General features: G+C 43.0%; 1 protein-coding gene across 1 annotated transcript in view; it reads left to right on the forward strand.

Annotated features, from left to right (window-relative positions):
* Nucleotides 1-2,461: 2,461 nt before the first annotated feature.
* Nucleotides 2,462-19,172, forward strand: part of clmpa (CXADR like membrane protein a) — a gene marked incomplete at its 3' end in the record, with an annotated part of 59,400 nt that continues 42,689 nt past the window's right edge. The window contains exon 1 of the mRNA XM_079737796.1: nt 2,462-2,529. Coding sequence (XP_079593922.1) covers nt 2,499-2,529 — 31 coding nt within the window. The 5' untranslated portion in view covers nt 2,462-2,498. The remainder of the gene's footprint in view (nt 2,530-19,172) is intronic.

Raw genomic sequence — 19,172 nt, forward strand, 5'->3', positions numbered from 1 at the left:
ACCCATAAACAAACACACACCCACCCACACACATAGACACGTGCACGCACGCACACACACACACATACACATACAGTCACATACACATACAAACACGCACACCCACAAACGAACATGCACACACACACATATCCGTTCACATACACGTACACACACATTAACACAAACACACACACAGGCACACAAACACACACACATATGCACACATATACAACAACACACACTCACACATAAACAAACAAGCATACACACACAGACACACACACACACACACCCAGGCCACACAGTGACACAAGGAGGCAACAGAAGGAGAAAGGAGCCCGTCACACTGGTGGACCATATAGGGCCACAGAACCTCTGCCAGCGGGCTGCAGGGGCCGGCTTTCTGCAGGACCATCTTCACTCACACACACACACACACACACACACACACACCCAAACACACACCCAAACACACACACACACACACACAAAGACACACACAAACACAAATGCACACATACATGTACAAAAACACACACATTTATACACACACACGTACATGCACGTGCATGCATATACACAGTAATGCATATATCCACACACATACACAATACAAACAAACACATATATACACACTCCCATGCACGAATAGACATTGACACAGACATGCATATGTCACATGCACACAAACACACACTCACATGCACAAATAGACATTGACACAGACATACATATGTCACATGCACACAAACACACACACATGCACTTGTATGGGATGTATCCAACAGGAGCTCCCTATCATTGGAGCATAAAAACAAACATTTTCACACAATATACGTGTGTATGTGTGTGTGCATGTGTACAAAGTCTGTGGCAATGGTTTCTGTTGAATGACGATGTAGTGTTTCTGTGGTGTCAAGAGACATCACAACACAACACTCATAATGTGTTTACTGTAAGAGCACACCATGTTGAAGGATTACTCTCAAAAACATGAAGTACTGTCATGCAGTTAATCTTTTTTACCATTATGTCCATGTACTTCTTACTATTATTTGCTCATCAAACAGAACCCAATGTCACTCAAGCCACTTCAGGCCACTTTGTTTAATTGAGTTATATTCAATGATATGATGTATTAAAGAGATGTTGTCTCTGTATCTCCCCACATAATTCAGTTTATCGTCGTCATTCACACACACACCTTCTCAAATTCCCCCATGCTTTTTAACTTTGCACATATGTTATCCATCTTACCGTGCAGCACTTGGAGATAATAGCGCGTGCTGCTCCATTAGGCCTAGCGTCTATTCTCACCTGGATTGGCTAAGGCTCTCTCTCTCTCTCTCTCTCTATATATATATATATATATATATATATATATCACCTCTCTCTCTAACACACAACATGCACGCAAACACACACACACACACACACACACACACACACACACACACACACACACACACACACATATAGAGCGGCTACTGCTTAATCACAACACTCCGCTATACAGTAGCCATCAGTTGGCACGTTTTCCTGCCACCATTCACTGTCAACAAAACCCCATCCACGGTTTTGAACGAGGGAGCGCGCAGCGTGTATCCGAGCTCGTGCTGCAGATAGAAAAACGAAAAAAAAGACACGATCGTTGGGGTATTTATAAATCAGCGGGTGAAATGTGTACTTGGATATCGATTAATCATTATTTTTTGTTTGAAAGAGAAGGTCCGTGCTCTTGCAAGAATATACCCGATTGAATTACTCTGGACATATGCATCATAGTCTATTTTTTCCCCTGCTAAACTCTCAAAATAATTTTCCTCAACGACAACTTTGCAAAGCATACATCTGGTGTAATCCCACATTCTCGTGAGATAACTCATGTGCACTAAAAAAACACGTCGTGAATCTTGTTATCCTCTGCGATAGATTATACGCTACTACCTGGGACCAGCAGACGCGATCATTATGCTTGTCCCGTATGAGAACGCACTGGCATCCACCTCCCAATCCTCCTCCTCCTCCTCCTCCTCCTCCTCCTCCTCCTCCTCCTCCTCCGCCGGCAGCAGCAGCAGCAGCGTCGCGAGGCTACAAGCAGTAGTCCCGAGCTGTTACTGTACAAGGTGCTGCATGCGCGCACACCTTGCACCTCCTCCTTTTTGCAACGCATGTCCCGGGCGCAGCTCAGACGTAGAGGCTGCGTGTGGATTCCAGGAACACCAGGAACAGCCCAGGACCCCCAGACACGAATCCACGGTGAAGCCGAGAAGAGCTTGAACATCATTGCTGCTGGCGATTCTAAACCCGGGATGCGGGGGTCTTTATGAATGAACAGAAAGAGAGGGGGGGAACCCGAATATTGCCACGGCGTGCCTGAGACATGCTTTATAGAAGTCGATCCTCTTTAAGGTCATACTGTAGTCACTGTGAAGTCGACCTAGAGAAGTAAAGAGAAAGAAGATAGCCATAGCTTTGGGATAGTGAGCGACGGATTGTCTTTGTTGGATGCTGCGATGACGAGCTTATTGGCCATTCCGTTTTTAGGTGAGTTAAAGTCATGTTACATTCCTATGCTGATGTTTGAGAGATTATTTCTGTCTTTTTCTTGCTTTCTTTCTTACTTTCTTTCTTTCTCTCTTTCTCTCTTACTTTCGTTCTGTCTTTCCTTTTTTCTCTGTCTTTCTTCCCTTCTTCCCTCCTTTCCTTCTTTATGAATAACTTAATGCCATAAATATTGCTGACAAGTTGTGAATGCAAAATGAACACATACATTATATGCTGCTTCATAAATTAATCTCCAGAAAGTTACTCTTTGAGCGAGGTGGTCCAATCGGTGTACTTTTCACACGCTTTGAGTGAGTCTGCATTTGCCTTAAAAGGATCGATTAGAATAGTGTCTCTATCGACCAAAATCAGAGATTGATGATAAGTTTTTCAGACAGCTAACACATGGCTCCTGTGGAAAATAACTAGTAGGCTATCTGAAGATGTACCTACCTAAGATGAACCCAGAATAGCTACTCATCAACAATTGCCTCACATTTTAACTTTTTCAAGCAGATTTAAAAATCCCAAAGCGAAATCCTATTCATTAGTATCTTTTCATATCTGGATCTGACAACAAGTAGGGTGAAGTGTTTTCTTCTTGGGTCTCTTTATGCATATTTTGTTAATTAATTCAAATTATTAACTCAGTTATTTTTAGGCTTTAATAATCATTTTAAACATTTCACTCGATTCTTTCACTTAGTTCAGTCAGTGGTATGTAAAAACAATCCATATTCAGATTGTACAGATTATTATAATTTACATATTGCTTCTACATCCATTCCTATTGCCACCCTAGTAAACCCAGGGCCCATGTGGTTGCCTTGGTGAAGCCCAAGCCTATTGATCAACTATCCCCCCCCCCCCCCCCCCCCCCCAACACATAATTAGAGACAGATCAATCATCTGGAGACACAAGATGGGGCCGAGCCAAAGACAACCTTCTTCTAACAACCTTTGGGGTTAGAAAGCACCGACCACGTCTGTATCCGATTGGCTCGGGGAACCATGTGACCCTGTCCAAGCCTAAGCGCTATAAGGTAGAGAGGGATTAGTTGGACGGTGTAGGCAAGTTTGACGGACCATGGCGGAGAGAGAGCGTTCGTTATGATCTATTCATCTATCTTCCACATCCCCTCCATCGCTTCTCGTCATTCAAACTAACATGCGCTCAGTAATGAATGACATTTAATAGGACTGATTACATCTGACGTGGTTTACGTGATGCTTTGCAAGAGCAGTCGTTGTGTCGCAGTCAGTGACATGTCTGGCTCTTCTGATACAGCGAGGAGTTCGGCTGTAGAGTCATGTGCCATGTCAGCTTAACCTCAGGGGTCGTTTTTCCCTTTGTGTAAAGTTGCTTACTTTTCCGAGGGCCAATGCTAGTAGTGGGAACGTTTCTATCATCCACAACCTTCCAGCATCAGTGACCTTGGTAAAGTGGCAGAACTTTAGTGAATATCGTTTCTCATTCTTCTCATTCTTAAATATGATGCTTTTCCTTCCTACACCCTTTGAAATCTATACGTCAAATTAGCTTTAATGGAAATAATGGGTTTGGCTAATTGTCCTTGGCACTCACTGACTGGTAGGATAAAGATTCAAAGAAAGATAAAGGTGTCATGACACCTCTGGGGAGGACTTTCGCACTTTTTCATACACAAAAATACTCACACACACACATACGCAAATACACACGAACACACACACACACACACATATATACACACACACACACTCAATCGTACTCAAACAGACACACGCACACACATACGCACAAACTCACACACGCACACAAACAATACATCCTCCTCTTTGTCTTTCCCACTCATTGACTTGTCACTTTGCGCACACAAACTATTTTTAGAGTTATATTGTGACCTTTATGATCCACCCTTCCCTCCCTCCAACCCCCTCCCTCTTTTTCTGATTCTCTCCTGTGATACACTGAGAACATTACAGTTCTCCAGAAGGCTAAGTCTCCAGTGGAATAACAAGGCTCGTACTTAGGTATTTATACAGTGCAGAGCATCCATTGACGTAGATAGGAGTTGGGTATCGGCCGGTTCAAGATCAACTTTATTCTCCCACAAGGTGGAGAATTTAGCTTGTGCTTTCCCCCATGCTGCAGCCGTAGCAGACAAACATTATACATACAAAAAAACGACAATGATTTTAGTGAATAATACATAAATACAGAAAGTTACCTTAAAGCAGGCTACAGTATATACAAACGGAAAAAACAAACGTATCCATCTTCCATTAACCAACACCCAACCCAAGACACTAAAACGATTACAGACAGAGGGATACCTATATTGTGTTGACCGTGCATACAGTGCCTCTACCCTGCTCCTCTCTGTGCCTTTATCTGATTGGTCATCATGTACAACACTGCTTGTGCACCATATCTGTCCACCGCTCATCTCTTTAAGTAGCGTATATTACCACAGGCGGGCCGAAGGATCTGTCAAGTGGGGAGATGACAGAAGCGTCCAGTGCCAGGGGTTAGGATTTGACATCTTGCAGCAAGACCGACTCAAATAGCTTGTTCCCTCTCCATTCTCCCCCTATCCCGCTCGGTCTCTCTCTCTCTCTCTCTCTTTCTCTCTCTCTCTCTCTCTCTCTCTCTCTCTCTCTCTCTCTCTCTCTCTCTCTCTCTCTCTCTCTCTCGCTCTCTCTCTCTCTCGCTCTGCATCTTTAGCTGCATCTCTCTCTCTTTCTCTCTGTCTCTCTTTCTCTCTGCAACTCCCTCTCTTTCTCTCTGCAAATCTCGCTCTCTCTCTGCATCTCACTCCACATCTTTCTGCATCTCTCTCTTTGTTTGCATCTCTCTCTCTCTCCTTCTGTATCTCTCTCTCTCTCTCTCTCTCTCTCTCTCTCTCGCCTTCTCTCTCTGCATCCCTCTCCCTCTGTGTCAGCCTCAGTCTCGTAGGTGACTTTGACAGTAACAGGGGGGGGGGGGGCTATGATAAGGTATACAGTTTTTCATTGGACTCGGGTGAGAAGGGGGGGGGGGGCAATAGGAATGGTTACTTTGCCAGAAAAGCGCTGGCTTGCTTTTTCCATCCCACACACCACACACACACACACACACACACACACACACACACACACACACACACACACACACACACACACACACACACACATGGACGCCACCTCCCCTTAAAGTCAGCCAGTGTTCACCTTGGGCCCCCTCACCGTGGTGCAGCCTGCTTGCCAGCGTCTCACTCAGGTGCCCGCCGCGTCATTGGATCTGTCATTAAAAACCTCTAGCACTTCCTGGTCAATGAACCAATCACGAGCCCCCATGATACTGACATGATGGTTTTATGCACAGAGGAAAGGAAGCATGCTCGACATAAATGGAGTGATTGAATTTCTCCGTGCTGTTTTTATCTGGTGGTAAATAACAGGATCGCAGCGCAAGAAACCCAATAAAAGAAGGTTTTGGTTCCTTGAGAAAGGTGCTGTTCTTAGGAGCATTCCTACTCCAGATTGAATTGCCCTTTGAGTTATTGTTGAGAAGGAATTTCGTTGATGTATATTGTATATCCCACGATAAATATTGAGAGACAATGAAGTTTTTCTCCATTTAGGTCATATTTCTGCCCGTGGGAATGCCTTTTATGTTTGACTCACTCACTCACATAACCTTTAGATGGTGAGTGACTGAGAGAGTGAGCGAGTGAGTAGTGGAATGATTGAGTGGGGGAGTGAGTAGGCGAGTGAGCTGGTGAATAAGTAAGTGAGTGAGCGAGAGAGTAGGAGAGTGAGTCAACGCTAATATAAATCAGACAGCTCATTAAAGCAGGTGAGCTTTACTAAGTTTGCAGTGTTTCCTCATCTCAATGAGCATTTCATGTTTCCATTCTCATCTGGAGCGCTCACAGTCACTCATGTAGTGCCTACACACTCCATGCTGCTTGTGTTGGTGTGTGTTTGTGTTTGTGTTGGTGTGTCTGTGTGTGTTGTACCCCAGCAGGTGTTGGCTCTGGGCTGGGGTGATTACTTGTTTTATTAGTGTTCCTGGTGGATGTGTACATTAATGTGCCATGTTACTGGAGTTAGTGCAGGAGGAGTTTGTGCTTGTTGTCAGGACATGGTTTCAGCCTGCATCACTGGGACACAGGACTGTGTGTGTGTGTGTGTGTGTGTGTGTGTGTGTGTGTGTGTGTGTGTGTGCGTGCGTGCGTGCGCGTGCGTACTTGCGTGTATGTACGTGGGTATGTTTGCACGTACACATTGCAAAGGCATCTGTAAAAGGGTGAGGTTTAATGAGCTGAGCGCAGCACAGTGGGGGAAACAACCCCCTGACCTTCAGCCAGCTGACTACCATCATTGTGACACCCACCCATCCACCCACACTCACCCTAACACCAGCCCGTCTCCCTCTCTCTCTCCCTCTCTCTCATCTTCCGTCCCTCTCCCGTCCCTCTTTCTAGTTAAACCTTACACTAGAGTGCCCTGATACGGTAAGTAAGTACACAAGTGTGTAATAAGCAATGTGACAACGTGTAACCGTGTGTATACCTAATCTGAAAGAACGTTATGACACAGCATGTCACTACAAAGTGCGGTTAGAGTAAGGGGTCAAGGTCAGGACTAAGGGAGAAAGTGAGGTCCACTCTAGGGTAGGCATAGAGATATCCTTTGGTCGTACCACAACGTTGTGATATATTAAGTGCATGCTGTTACAGGTTCTAATGTTGCATATTACATGTGTGATTACCCTGTTACAAGAACACTGTAATAATAAGCCGCTTTGGCTCCATTTGTCACCCTGCCTGTCCATTCACCTATCTGTCAGTCTCTCATCACAGAAATACAACAAAAAATACACAAAATACAATGAGTCTTGAGCCTTTTTGGTCGTTAGTTCCCATTAGGTTTCCTGCTGTTTCATCTTGTTTTAACAAACAATACCAATTCATCATTTGCACCGATTGCACCAAACAGCAACCGAAACTGTTTATAGTGCACTGCAGCATATACACCAAATGACAATACATCTTAGTCAATCACCGAAGGTCATTTTAGGCAGTTCATACACAAACATCATCAAAGGGACACAACATATTTACAAACTTAATTTAGAAATGCAAACTTTTCAAGACACGACACTGATGGTATAAAAGGGAAACATAAAAGTCACTCTTCTGTGACTTCCTGGGAGCCAAACTCTTGCTAGAACTCAAACTACAATTGCGACGGATACACTTTTTTCCTGTCTATTTTGAGACTGTCGCTTTATAAAGAACACCTTGTGTGTTTGCAGTTTCATTACCCCATTACCTGGTAAACCGCGGGTTGCTCTGCAGCTGCGACTATTTGAGCAGCGTTCTAGATTGAGGGCAGGAACTGTGCTCTTTCCTCCTGGTGTTGGGGGAGAGAAGGCTTTCTTGTGCAAAAGTCTCCAGTTTCCCCTAATGCCGACCATATGCTCTGTGCTTTCAGAGTGAAAAACGAGCACGCTTTTCCAAAATATTTGTCTTTGGATATTAATTCCACCCACCCTGTGGATTTATAGGCTATTAGGGTGTGTGTGTTTGCGTTGTGTCTGTGTGTGTAGGTGTGTGTGTGTGTATGTGTGTATTCATGAGCCATGTGTGAAGACTTCAGATGTGTCGGTCAGCATATTCCTATGTTGGTTGAAGGTCTATGAGCCGACTATGTTACAACAGGCTTCCAACCCGCCAAAGGTAAGCTGGTTGACATATTAGAAACAATAACAGGCCCAGGACTCCTCCTCTCTATTATTTATGGCCCTATGGATCACTGCATTGAGAGGGACCTTATGCTATCTTATGTTTTGAGAGGAGTGCAACAATGCACACTTTTAAATAATATTTCTTCTTGGAAATATTGGAAACCGGAAGAGTAGTATTTACTATTAAATTAATTGAGCATGTACGGATTGTAGCATCTTGCAGAGTGTAGGTTTTATCTTAAGAATACTGCAGCACTGAAATCATTTGCAGGGAGACTTCTATGCTCAGAGACAAGAGTTATTGACAAGCAATGACGTCTCCTCTCTGGAAATGAAAAGCAAACAGGGCCGGGAATTGATCTCTACCTTTTGAGGGTATCAAGTTACCCTTCAGGAAGAGGTTTGATAAACTGCTATGCTTATGAAACCATTATGGAAAAGCAAACTTTGATCTTTTAATCTCTTTTTCTCAGACTCTCTCCATCTCTCTCACCCTGTCTCTCTCCATCTCTCCTTCCTTCCCTCCATCTCACCCTCTCTATGTCTCTTTGACTTTCGCTCCCTCTCTCCCTCTCTCTCTCTCTCTCTCTCTCTCTCTCTCTCTCTCTCTCTCGCTCTCAGTCTCTCTCTCTCTCTCTCCCTCTCTCTACCAGTCTATATCTATGTCCTATTCTCTTGTGCGTCTCACAGTTTATTCCCTTGCCTCAGTCCACTGCCTCCCCTCCTCTGTTCATTTTGCTTATCCAAACAGATGGTGCAAACATCTAAAGACTTCTTACACAAGTCATTAAACTTACTTCTGGGCACAGTGAAGCCTTTCTGTTGCCATTATAATAGGTTGACGGAACAGAGGAGCGTTTATCTGGCTTTGTCTCTCCTGCTGATGCATCTTGGAAGGGATGGTGCACAGTGGTACAAACTCCCAACAAATGTTATCAGTGAGCGCAAACACCAACTTTTGACACTATTCAGCCGGAAAGGCTTAATGCCTTTAAAAAATAAGAAAAATTCCCACCGCTTTTGCATTTTTTTTTAAGTTTGAAACAGGCGAGATTTAAATGGATGAAGGGGTGTTTGGATAGTAATTCAAGTTTGTTCAGGATGAGATGGCTAAATGGGTCAATTGCCGAACGGTCTGTGCCGATATTGATTGATATTGATATTGGTGCAGATATGGTGGCCTGTTAAAAAAAACATGGAATTTGATTGCATGGATCAGACTAAGATCACATGACCACATATTGAGTTTTAGACAAATTTGGCCCACATTGTAAAAACTAATCATCCCCATCAGTCTTTACTGATGGGGTTACTTGTGAGCACTTGTTACTTGTGAGCAACATTATTCAGACTTATACAGAGAATCCCAATGCAGCTTATGAAACTCCATACTGTGACCTGGTTATCAAAGCAATTCAAAGTTGTTTTTTCGGCGCGGGTGAGTAATGGACTCAAGCAGACCACAGGAGGTATTGTACACAGACGCCTCACCAGACCGAGACTCACACCCAAGTCACTGAAGCACATCATTGATCATTGTTTCCATGTAGTCTCTGCCAAGGGGCTGCGCTTGTTGGTGGCCGTTCTCATAGCACCTGACATCAGTTTGTTTCCTTCACACAACCACTCACTAATTGTTCCTGTGTGGGGTGTTGTTTGTGTGTGGGCCAATGCTACACTTTTAATGGCAGCAATTTGTGCCCCTTTCGCAGCTCAGCAGAGGTGTAGGTTTGTTGATGCAGACACTGATTACTCTCTTGTACTTTGATATTTTGTTTTTTCTTTGCATCTATTCCTAGACCTCTTACCTTAGATTTTGACAGCCTAAAAACTGTGTAACACGCTACACAGTTTTTATTTTTCTCTCTTATATGCAACAAATGTGAAGGCAACAACACATATACAGTTAATATAGTCTAACCCAATACATTTATTTGACCTGTTTAGATTTTTCTTTTTTTCATTTGCATTGGGATTTGAGGTTGCAGCCAGTTCTGCCCTTCTACTCTCAAGTGCCATCCGCCCAATCACAGGTTAAGCACCGTCCGGGATTTACGATTGGCCTTTCAAACCTGTGTGGGTCTTCCTCCAGGCTCTCTTGTATATATATGCCGCGAAATAAAAATAAAAGAGCTGAAGTCCACCAGACAGCCTCACACAATGTTGTTTTTAATGCCACTCATTGAATCGGACAGAGGCTGGCATCGCTTCTCTTGGACACCAAAAAGGACAAAAACTAAAGAAGGGGGGAAAGAATGCTTTGCTAAAAATGGAGTTACGAAAAAAAACAAAGAAAATAAGGGACGAAAACAAAACAAACGGAGCAACATTGAAGGCGACAGTGGGACAACGCTGTCTGATCCATGCGACTCACATCCTCTCCTCGGCTCGCTGTCACAGTGACCTGATGGGACGTAACAAGAGGCCTCCTGTTTGGACGCCCGCACGGGAGTGTCCCCGCAGGCGGAGATAACGTCTGTCCCCCCCCCCCCCAACCTCCTCCCTCGTGTTGAGGACAACTCACCATGTAAATATAGCTCTTGTTATGACTTCTGTTTTGAATTCAATGTAAATGCAATCATTTCTGGACTCCACCAGCTGCTCAACAGACTACAAGTTGTTTCTATGAATAATTGTGTTGCCCACACAAAGATATAGACTAAATATCACACTGTAAATCTGATTATTATTCTTTTTTCGCGACAGTCCAATATTACATTCAAGACTTGGGGCCTTATCTCATATTGTAGACGAGCATTTCCGTCGAGCAAGAAAAAAAATAAATCTCCTCCAGGTAATCCACTCCCTCCGGGGACGTCAAGTCATTTATATTTTATCCATACAGTCTTTTTGTTGTTCATACACATAATCCTAGTTCAAGGAGAAACGACCGACCCCTGTCCGATTTTGGCCTCAAAAATCGTTTTCCCTATCGCTTCGTTTCAGTGCCGAAAAATAAAAAAACGGCGTGAAATTGCGTGGATCACGCCGTCGAGGAAAGGAAGGCAACAAATATGTTCTCCAAATGGATTACTGGAGCTCTGGTTTATCTTCCGGCGCTGGCCCGGACATGCGTCTCACAAGCTCATCCCGACATGTCCGCAGCAGCGAGCGCCCATCCCCGCGCTACGATTGACATACCAGCGGCGGGAAATTAATTGGGTGGCTTTCGTGAAATTTCACAGCACAGTGGAGTGGAAATAGATTTGTTTTGAGGGATGGGAGATGGATTTCTTTTTATTCTTTTATTTTTTTTATCCCAGAGAAACGAAGTAGATCACAAGAACACGAAAGCAGACTCACAGCCGTCTGTGGTGCCTAGGTTTGTAGTTTTTATCTTCCTTGCAGGAGTTCCACCGCAATTTGCTGATGTCTCTGGTGCAGGAGACAGGACTTCATTACCCAGGTGTCACTAATCAGGAAGTGCCAGCCTGGGCTCACCTGGTACCAACGTCCCCTGAGCTACGGCAAGGGAGTTGAGAGGGGATGGAGGGGGCGGATCAGGGTGTTCTCTGGAGGGTCGCTGACATTTTCTATCACATTAACAAGAAGAAATTCAGGGCCACCGCCATTGTATAGATACGGCTTGGCATTTGATACCAAGTCACAATCACAAATAACTGATTTTTCTTTTTTTTTCCGCTAATGAGACCAACAGTAGGCTACTGCTGCAGTGTGAACATTGCAATGATGTTACCCGCATTTGCAGTGTTGCATGGTCGTGGGTGGAATTCCATAGGATTTGTCTTAGTTCTTAAAAGCGAAAGGGTTTGTAAGTCATCTTCTCATGTCCGTGAAGCAGCCAATGCGTACAAAACAAAACTACACAATGCTGTAAGCAGATATTATGTATGCAGTTTCTCAGCGGATGCCTTCTGTACCGGCTCATGAGCACTTAATGTATATAGGCCTCCATATTTTCCTTGGCAGTCAACACACTAAACCTCTGGTGCATGGAACAATGTTAGAACACTAGCCTATAGTGGAGCACCGAAGACGAATTGTTATGGGAAATATCTGTATAAAGCAATGAAACAGCAGCGAATAATTTAACAGAGATACTGTTCGCTATCCACATGTGATAAGTGACTGTTTGCTGGCAACATGGTTATTGGTGTCATGGTGACAACAATCAAGTCAGCTGATAGTGATGAAGCCGCCATTTTATGGATCTAAAAATGTCACTCCTACCTAGTGACATTTGAAAAAGCTACCCTAGAGTTTGCAAAGAGTTTTGTCAATAGCACTATTTAAATGGGAATGTCAAGAAAATGAATTCAATATATAATCCAATCTTTCTACACCTAATCCTTCAAATTGTGTTGCTTCAACCTGAAGACATGGCTGTGGTTTGGAGGATAAAATATGTTACATTAAAAAAGGTTAATATTGTATAGTATATTTGACAACAAATGATAATCCTTCCATTGAATGGCAATGGGTTTCACTTGTGTTTTACTGTACATTTCTATGTCCACGTTTTCAGTTTGATTTAACTTGATTCTTATAGCCAATGACAAGCTGTAAATAGTGATACATTGATGATACATTAAGAAAAGGTTATTTATTCAAACACTGCTACCTGGGCTTTTAGGAAATGACGGTACAAGAGCCCTTCTGACATTTGACTAATCAAATGACACAGCTGTACACCAATATGTTTGGCAGGAGATTATTTCTTTTATTTTTTCCCCCATTGGTTTAATCAAATCGTTTTTAGTGTTCAGTCCAGGGAGAGAAAAGTCCCAAATAAAAGGACTTTACAGGATGATTGATATCCAAACACATCGTTGCATCTTGGCCCAGGAATGTAATTCAACCAGGGTGTCACTTTTATGACATCTCACTCCATCCCCAAGGATATACACGTGCAAATGCAAACACAAATAAATATAAGCTGGGACACATTTTTCACTTGTTCAATACGGCGAAATTCCAAATATTATTGTCGATTAGTGGGACAAAGTGAATTTGAAGTTACACTAAACACATTTTTTAGGGTATCGGGGAATCTTCTGAAATTAAATTAATATTAAATCAATTTGTAGTTGAATCCACTCCACTAATATTGAATTATATTTAGCAGATGCTTTAATCGTCAGGAAACTCAGATATAAGTAGGGGCGAGGGCATATGTTCGTCCATACCAGGACACCTCTCTGATATCCCTCAACAGCCCCTTATTATACTAATCAATAAACCTTACTGCACTTTCCTTTGAACCTGTGCTTGTGTTTCAACGTGTGTGTACGACGGCCATGTTTGGCAGGCACAAGAGAGAACTGAATCCGAGGAAAAAGACAGGAGGTCAAAAAAATGGGAAAGAGTTGGTGTCACCTCTGGTCTACAGCCGGCAAGCCTCTCCCTCTCTCGCTCTGTCTCTCTGTCACTGTTTCTGTCTCCATCTCTGTCTCTCCCGCTCTCCATTTCATCCTTTCTGCTCTTTTGCGCATGGGTGACCACCCTTGTGTCTTGTTTATTTCACCCTCTGTGTCTCCTCCTTGCACTCCTTCCTCTCTTTTACCCCTTTCTCCATCCATCCTTCCATCTATCTCCCCATCCATCTCTCTAGCTGTCTGTCTTTCTCTCTGTCCGTCTAACTATAGCCCAAGCCCTCTGCAGTGCTGACAGTCTATTCTCTTGGTTCCAACTGTTCTGCACTGTCAGTAAAGAATACCATACACACACATACAAACAGACACACACACACACATACACACACACACACACACACACACACTCACACAGAAATGCATCCTCTTCTGTATTATGTGTGTATTCACATGCAAACACATGCAGACCCACACATATACACACAGTGTGGATTTGATTACTTGACAGAACACTCTAGTGCATGGCAGGTTACCATTGTACCCTGCAGCTATTGTAGAAGTATTAGAAAAACCTCCTGCGAGAACGCCCACTGACAACACTCGCACACACCACACACACACACAAGACAGAAAACAGAACACAAGCCATCTATCTTCTAATCTCAGTGGGGCATAGCTGTCAATTATGTTCTATCTTGGTGCCTGCATAGTTTAATAGTACAAGTTTGCTGTTGTGTCACCAGCTCCTAGACTACAGTGTGTTAGTTGTGTATAAAGGAAAGCGTCAGGATTTTTCAAGCTAGACCCTATCTTGCCATCATTTTGGGTACAAGCGACTAATGATGACAAGTTTTGAAATTGGTCCAGTATAGCGCGATAACTGCAGACATAATCCGCGAAACGGGCTGCAATGTAACCCTTTGGGGCAATAGCGCCCTGTCAATGAATGTCACTGACAGGCTGAGATGTTTTTTATAATTGCCTGACCAAGTCTCACTCAAGGAGAATTCCTGCTCGGAAATCTCGAGAGTTGAGTTGTTGCAGCAAGATAACGGAAAACACCTAACTGAGAGGTGGGGAGAGGAGCGCTGGTAAGTGTTGTTGTGTCGGACTCCAGAAAGCCTAGCGTGTTGTTATCGAAAGGAATTGGGTGGAGAACAGTTGAGATTTCCTGCAATAACTGAGCTTTTCAGAGCGAGGGATTTCTGAGCAAGCCGTCCCCTTGAGCTAAACTTGGTTAGACACAACCACAAATAGACCTGATCAAGCGAAGGGTAAAGTAAAAAGTTGCATTTCTCTGTAGGGATCATTTCCATAAAGTTGTCAGACGCTTATAATAACAATCCAAATCTGTCAGTGGAAAAAACAAGCACTTTAAGAGGACGTTCATACAAGGGGTACTACTGCCTCAAAGGATTACATTGAATCCCTTTTTCACGGATTACGGCTGCAGCGTTCTGGATCAAAAGTCCCTTAGACCCAAATGATGGGAAAAACAAAATAAGATATCTTTAAGTGGTAGGAGGCGGGTGATCCAGTGTGGCAGTTTATACAACCACAAGCTTCATCCTTCAGAAAGTCACTGTATAGCATCACTAGGCAGCCATGTGATGGTTAGTGCTTTAAAGGTACCCAGATGTATGCACTTTAGGACTTTGTGGCTGTGATATGGATAGCAAATATTCATGTGTAGATCTAAAAGGACAGATACACTAAGACAAAAAAGAAAACTCCCTGGGAAGCATGAATTAGTCATGTTACTATAGCATACCCTCTCTATAATTGAATAATACTATTAGCAAGAGGCATTAAATTGCATGCTTGACACACCAACGTACGCGCATGCACACACATCAAAGTATGTCAGCAGCTTTTGAATTAATTTCCTCCTGTCCTCTCATTAGAAGAATAAGTGGCCCTAAGTCAATTGATGGGGTTAAGTGTCTGTGCAAAAAATCTATGGAGAGAGTGTGTGCGTGTGAGTATGTGTGTGGATGTCTGTCCTGATGGAGTGAGCGAGGCTGAGGTCTAAATCACACAGGTCCAGTTGGAAATGCGAAAGCAAAACAAACCAGATACATCGGAGGAAGTGAGGTGTGCACACACGCTTGGGGAAATGCGGGCATGCAGAGAGACTACACAGTTGCAAACAGACACACACACACACACACACACACACACACACACACACACACAGTACTGCACGGAAATACACACAAACACACACACACATACACACACACACACACACACACCCCCCCCACACACACACACACAAGAAGCTGCCATTGGTGGGAAAGCCAGTCAAACTGTTAATCCACAAATACAATCATTGGTTCTCATACAGGCTGTGATAAGGTTCTCTCCTTCCTGTTAAACTGACCCGCCCCCTCTTGGTTTCTATGAATCAACAAGCAGGTTTCACCTGTGCCTGGTCATCATGGGGATGAGGAACACCTGGCAGTTAACACAGAGCTAGCTACAGCAACAGGGTCCCCTTAGGCAAGACATACATTGTTGTCAGATTAAAGTCTACTGTACCCTGAAACAGGTGTATTTTTGTATTTGTTACAGTACAGTACAGGTGTATTTCAGTCGGCTATCTGTTGTTTGGGCTCATGGAATGCAACAATTATGCAAAATCCTATTTTTAGTTGTGCTCCATATTCTCTGAAAGGTGTGCATTTTATTTTTACTTTTTTCCTTTCTATTTCACAATATGTCCTTGGATACTTCTGCATCTTAAAACAACCTACTGCTCTTTTTAGCCTAATTTGAATTAATTTATGGCTTGTAAATGTAATAATAGATGGTACGAAACAACATGTAAGCTACAAACGAAGGGGCCATGTTATCCTAGTGGCGTAGCCTCTTAAAAATGTTGTTTCTCACGAACAAAGTTCCTGTGATCCGACTACGCTGACGCTCCGGAGACCAGCCCAAGCCATACAACATCTTGAACGATATCACCATCAGGGGAGCGCGGAGTCAAATACAGCCCGAGCCTGGTGATTGACAGCTGTTTTCAAACCCCTGCGGTCCGCCAACAACTCAGCTGAGAGCGCTAGGGCGAGGCCCTCGTGCCCTTGAAAACCTGCCTTCATCTGCTTCACTTCATGTTTGGCTCGCTCCATGAACTCCATGAAGCTTGTTTGTTTTTGCCCCTCATCCTTATTCAAACCCGCTGCATGGCTTCCTCAGAGGCAGCCGGACCCAGAGAGTCGAGGAGGTGGATTAAGGTGAAGATTGTTTCCCTATACTGCTGCTTCAGTGGTTTTCACGTTTTTTCAATATTGTGTCATTTGATGGAGGCATTATGCAGTGGTTTGACAAACTGCATGAAGTTTCCTACTCCAACTCGTAATCTTAAATTCTGTGAATCCTTAAACAAATACAATCTACATATCAATCCTGTGAAAACGTATACAGAGGATTTGTACGGGAACAAACCATTCTGGATACTAATTCTGGTTATTCTCTTCTACTTTACTTGCTGTTAAATATTTAAATAATTTGCTTGTTAAATAATTGTTGACCACATGGTGAAAGAACCAGAAGTTATGTGGTTCCATAAAAGCCCGGTAAATAAGAAAAAAATTAAAATACTAAACAAAATCTTAAAGGCTGTGCCCTTGACCATGTGCTGTCTGATTAGCTTATTAGCTAATTGGTTGAATTTTAAAATGTTTATTCGAACGAAGGACGCAGCTGCCTCGTTATCGTCAAATGTGCCCGCATAGATCAAAGGACCCAGTTCTCCCTTTCTGTGTGTTCATTAACAGTCGCAAAGTTATATTTTTTTAGAGATTTCTTCCCAAGAATATACTTTGCTTTCCCTCTTTTCATAATAATATTGTGTTCAATAATTTATATGTTAGCAGTTATGCTAGTTTTAGAATGAAGCGGTGCTGCTGTTATTTAGTTTGAAGTCGTGTTAAATACTGTATTATTGGTGTGTGGGTGTGATTACGCGTTTACTTGGCGGTCCTCCAGTGACTTGCTGAATAACTTATTTGAAGAATCCCTTGTTTATGGTTTTAAACTTTACTGGTCGTCGTTCGGTTCAACAACAGGGCCCAGTGCCGGACCACACTGGTGCTAATGGTTGTTTGTGGCGTTTATTGAGACAGAGCTGCAGCAGAATATTTGTATGTTTGGGACATTACGAATTCAGAGTCAAGGCAACTGGAGAATATCCTCCAGCATTTAATGAGAAACATACTGACAGCCTCTAAAGCGATTACCACAACACTTTGTAGCCTTTAGTTTTGTAGCCTTCTTTAAAACAAAGCATGCTAACGAGCACAGCTTGGAACTTGTGGTGAGGGTTGTAGGGGTTGTTCCCTTACAATCAAAATATATAAATTGCCACAGGTAAGTTTAAATGGTCACGCTGAGTACTTCCGATATTATCTTTCTCTCTGCTTGAAGATGAATAAAAAGGATATATAAGGCTGTCCTGATCCTTAATATTTCAGAATCTAATTGATTTATATTCTGTTTGATCTCAACATAAAGCAACAGCGGCAATCATCTGTGCCCTTGCTATAAACCACGCTTTTGTGTGGTCACTTCTGTGTCCACACTCTTAATGGGATGCACACTGGGAACACATTGGTTGGCCCTTCCAGCCCTTGGGAAGATTTAACTGCAATGCATCAAACGTACACAGCATTTGTTGTGTACGTTTGTGGATGTTAGGCAATGGAAACCTTCAACTTGTTTGAGAATACACTACATGCAAATGAATGTGTTGAATTAAAGATGTGCGTATATTTGCTATGGTATCATTTTTGGACGGCATCAGTTCATTGAACAGATCTTGTGATAGACGCCCCCTTAATGACGAATAATAGTGATTATCCCAGATGTCTGGAGGGTGCTCTCTGCAATTCTCTGGCGAAGTCTGCAATGCTGGAGAGGCAGTAGTGAGGTAGTAGATAAAGATGATCTTGTGTAAAAGGATATGAGAGTTGGATAACCTCATCATGCCGTTTCATGACTTGAGAGATTGAGGCTTTCAAACAGCTATGGTGGAAAACCAATATTGTTCATGCTTTCAACAGGTCAAATAAAAAATTGTGTTTTACAGATGTCCTAGGTTCTTAAACTCGGCGGATGATTAAGTGATGGTTGCAGATACTGCGGTCTTCCAAGGAGGGCCAGCCCAGGTCATGGTCTTTTCAGGAGAGATAATTGATTATTTTTAATGTGTCAAATGTCACCAATAGCCTTGGGGGTAAAAACTCTAGCGAGGAACTGATCATGCTTTAGATGGAGGACACACCAAATTTTATGGACTTTTCTTCGACCAACTGTGTTGGTCGTGGCTGTTTTGTGACGTGTTATGTGAGATGACCGGAGGCAGTATAGGTTATAACCTTCAAAGGGTTATGGGTCTGATTGCCAATGGCTGTACCTGTAGGTATCCTTGAGTGAGATGCCTAGAGAAACCCTACATCCTACTTAATAACGTGTAACTAAATGCACTACCAGAACAGCATTCTGAATCAATCAATCATTATTTTATGGCCTTTATTAACACAAAATAAACTTTATAGATGGTTTAACATAAAGGTGATAGAGTATTGTAA

Source organism: Pollachius pollachius (genome assembly GCF_949987615.1).
Source record: "Pollachius pollachius genome assembly, chromosome: 6".
NCBI lineage: Eukaryota > Metazoa > Chordata > Actinopteri > Gadiformes > Gadidae > Pollachius > Pollachius pollachius.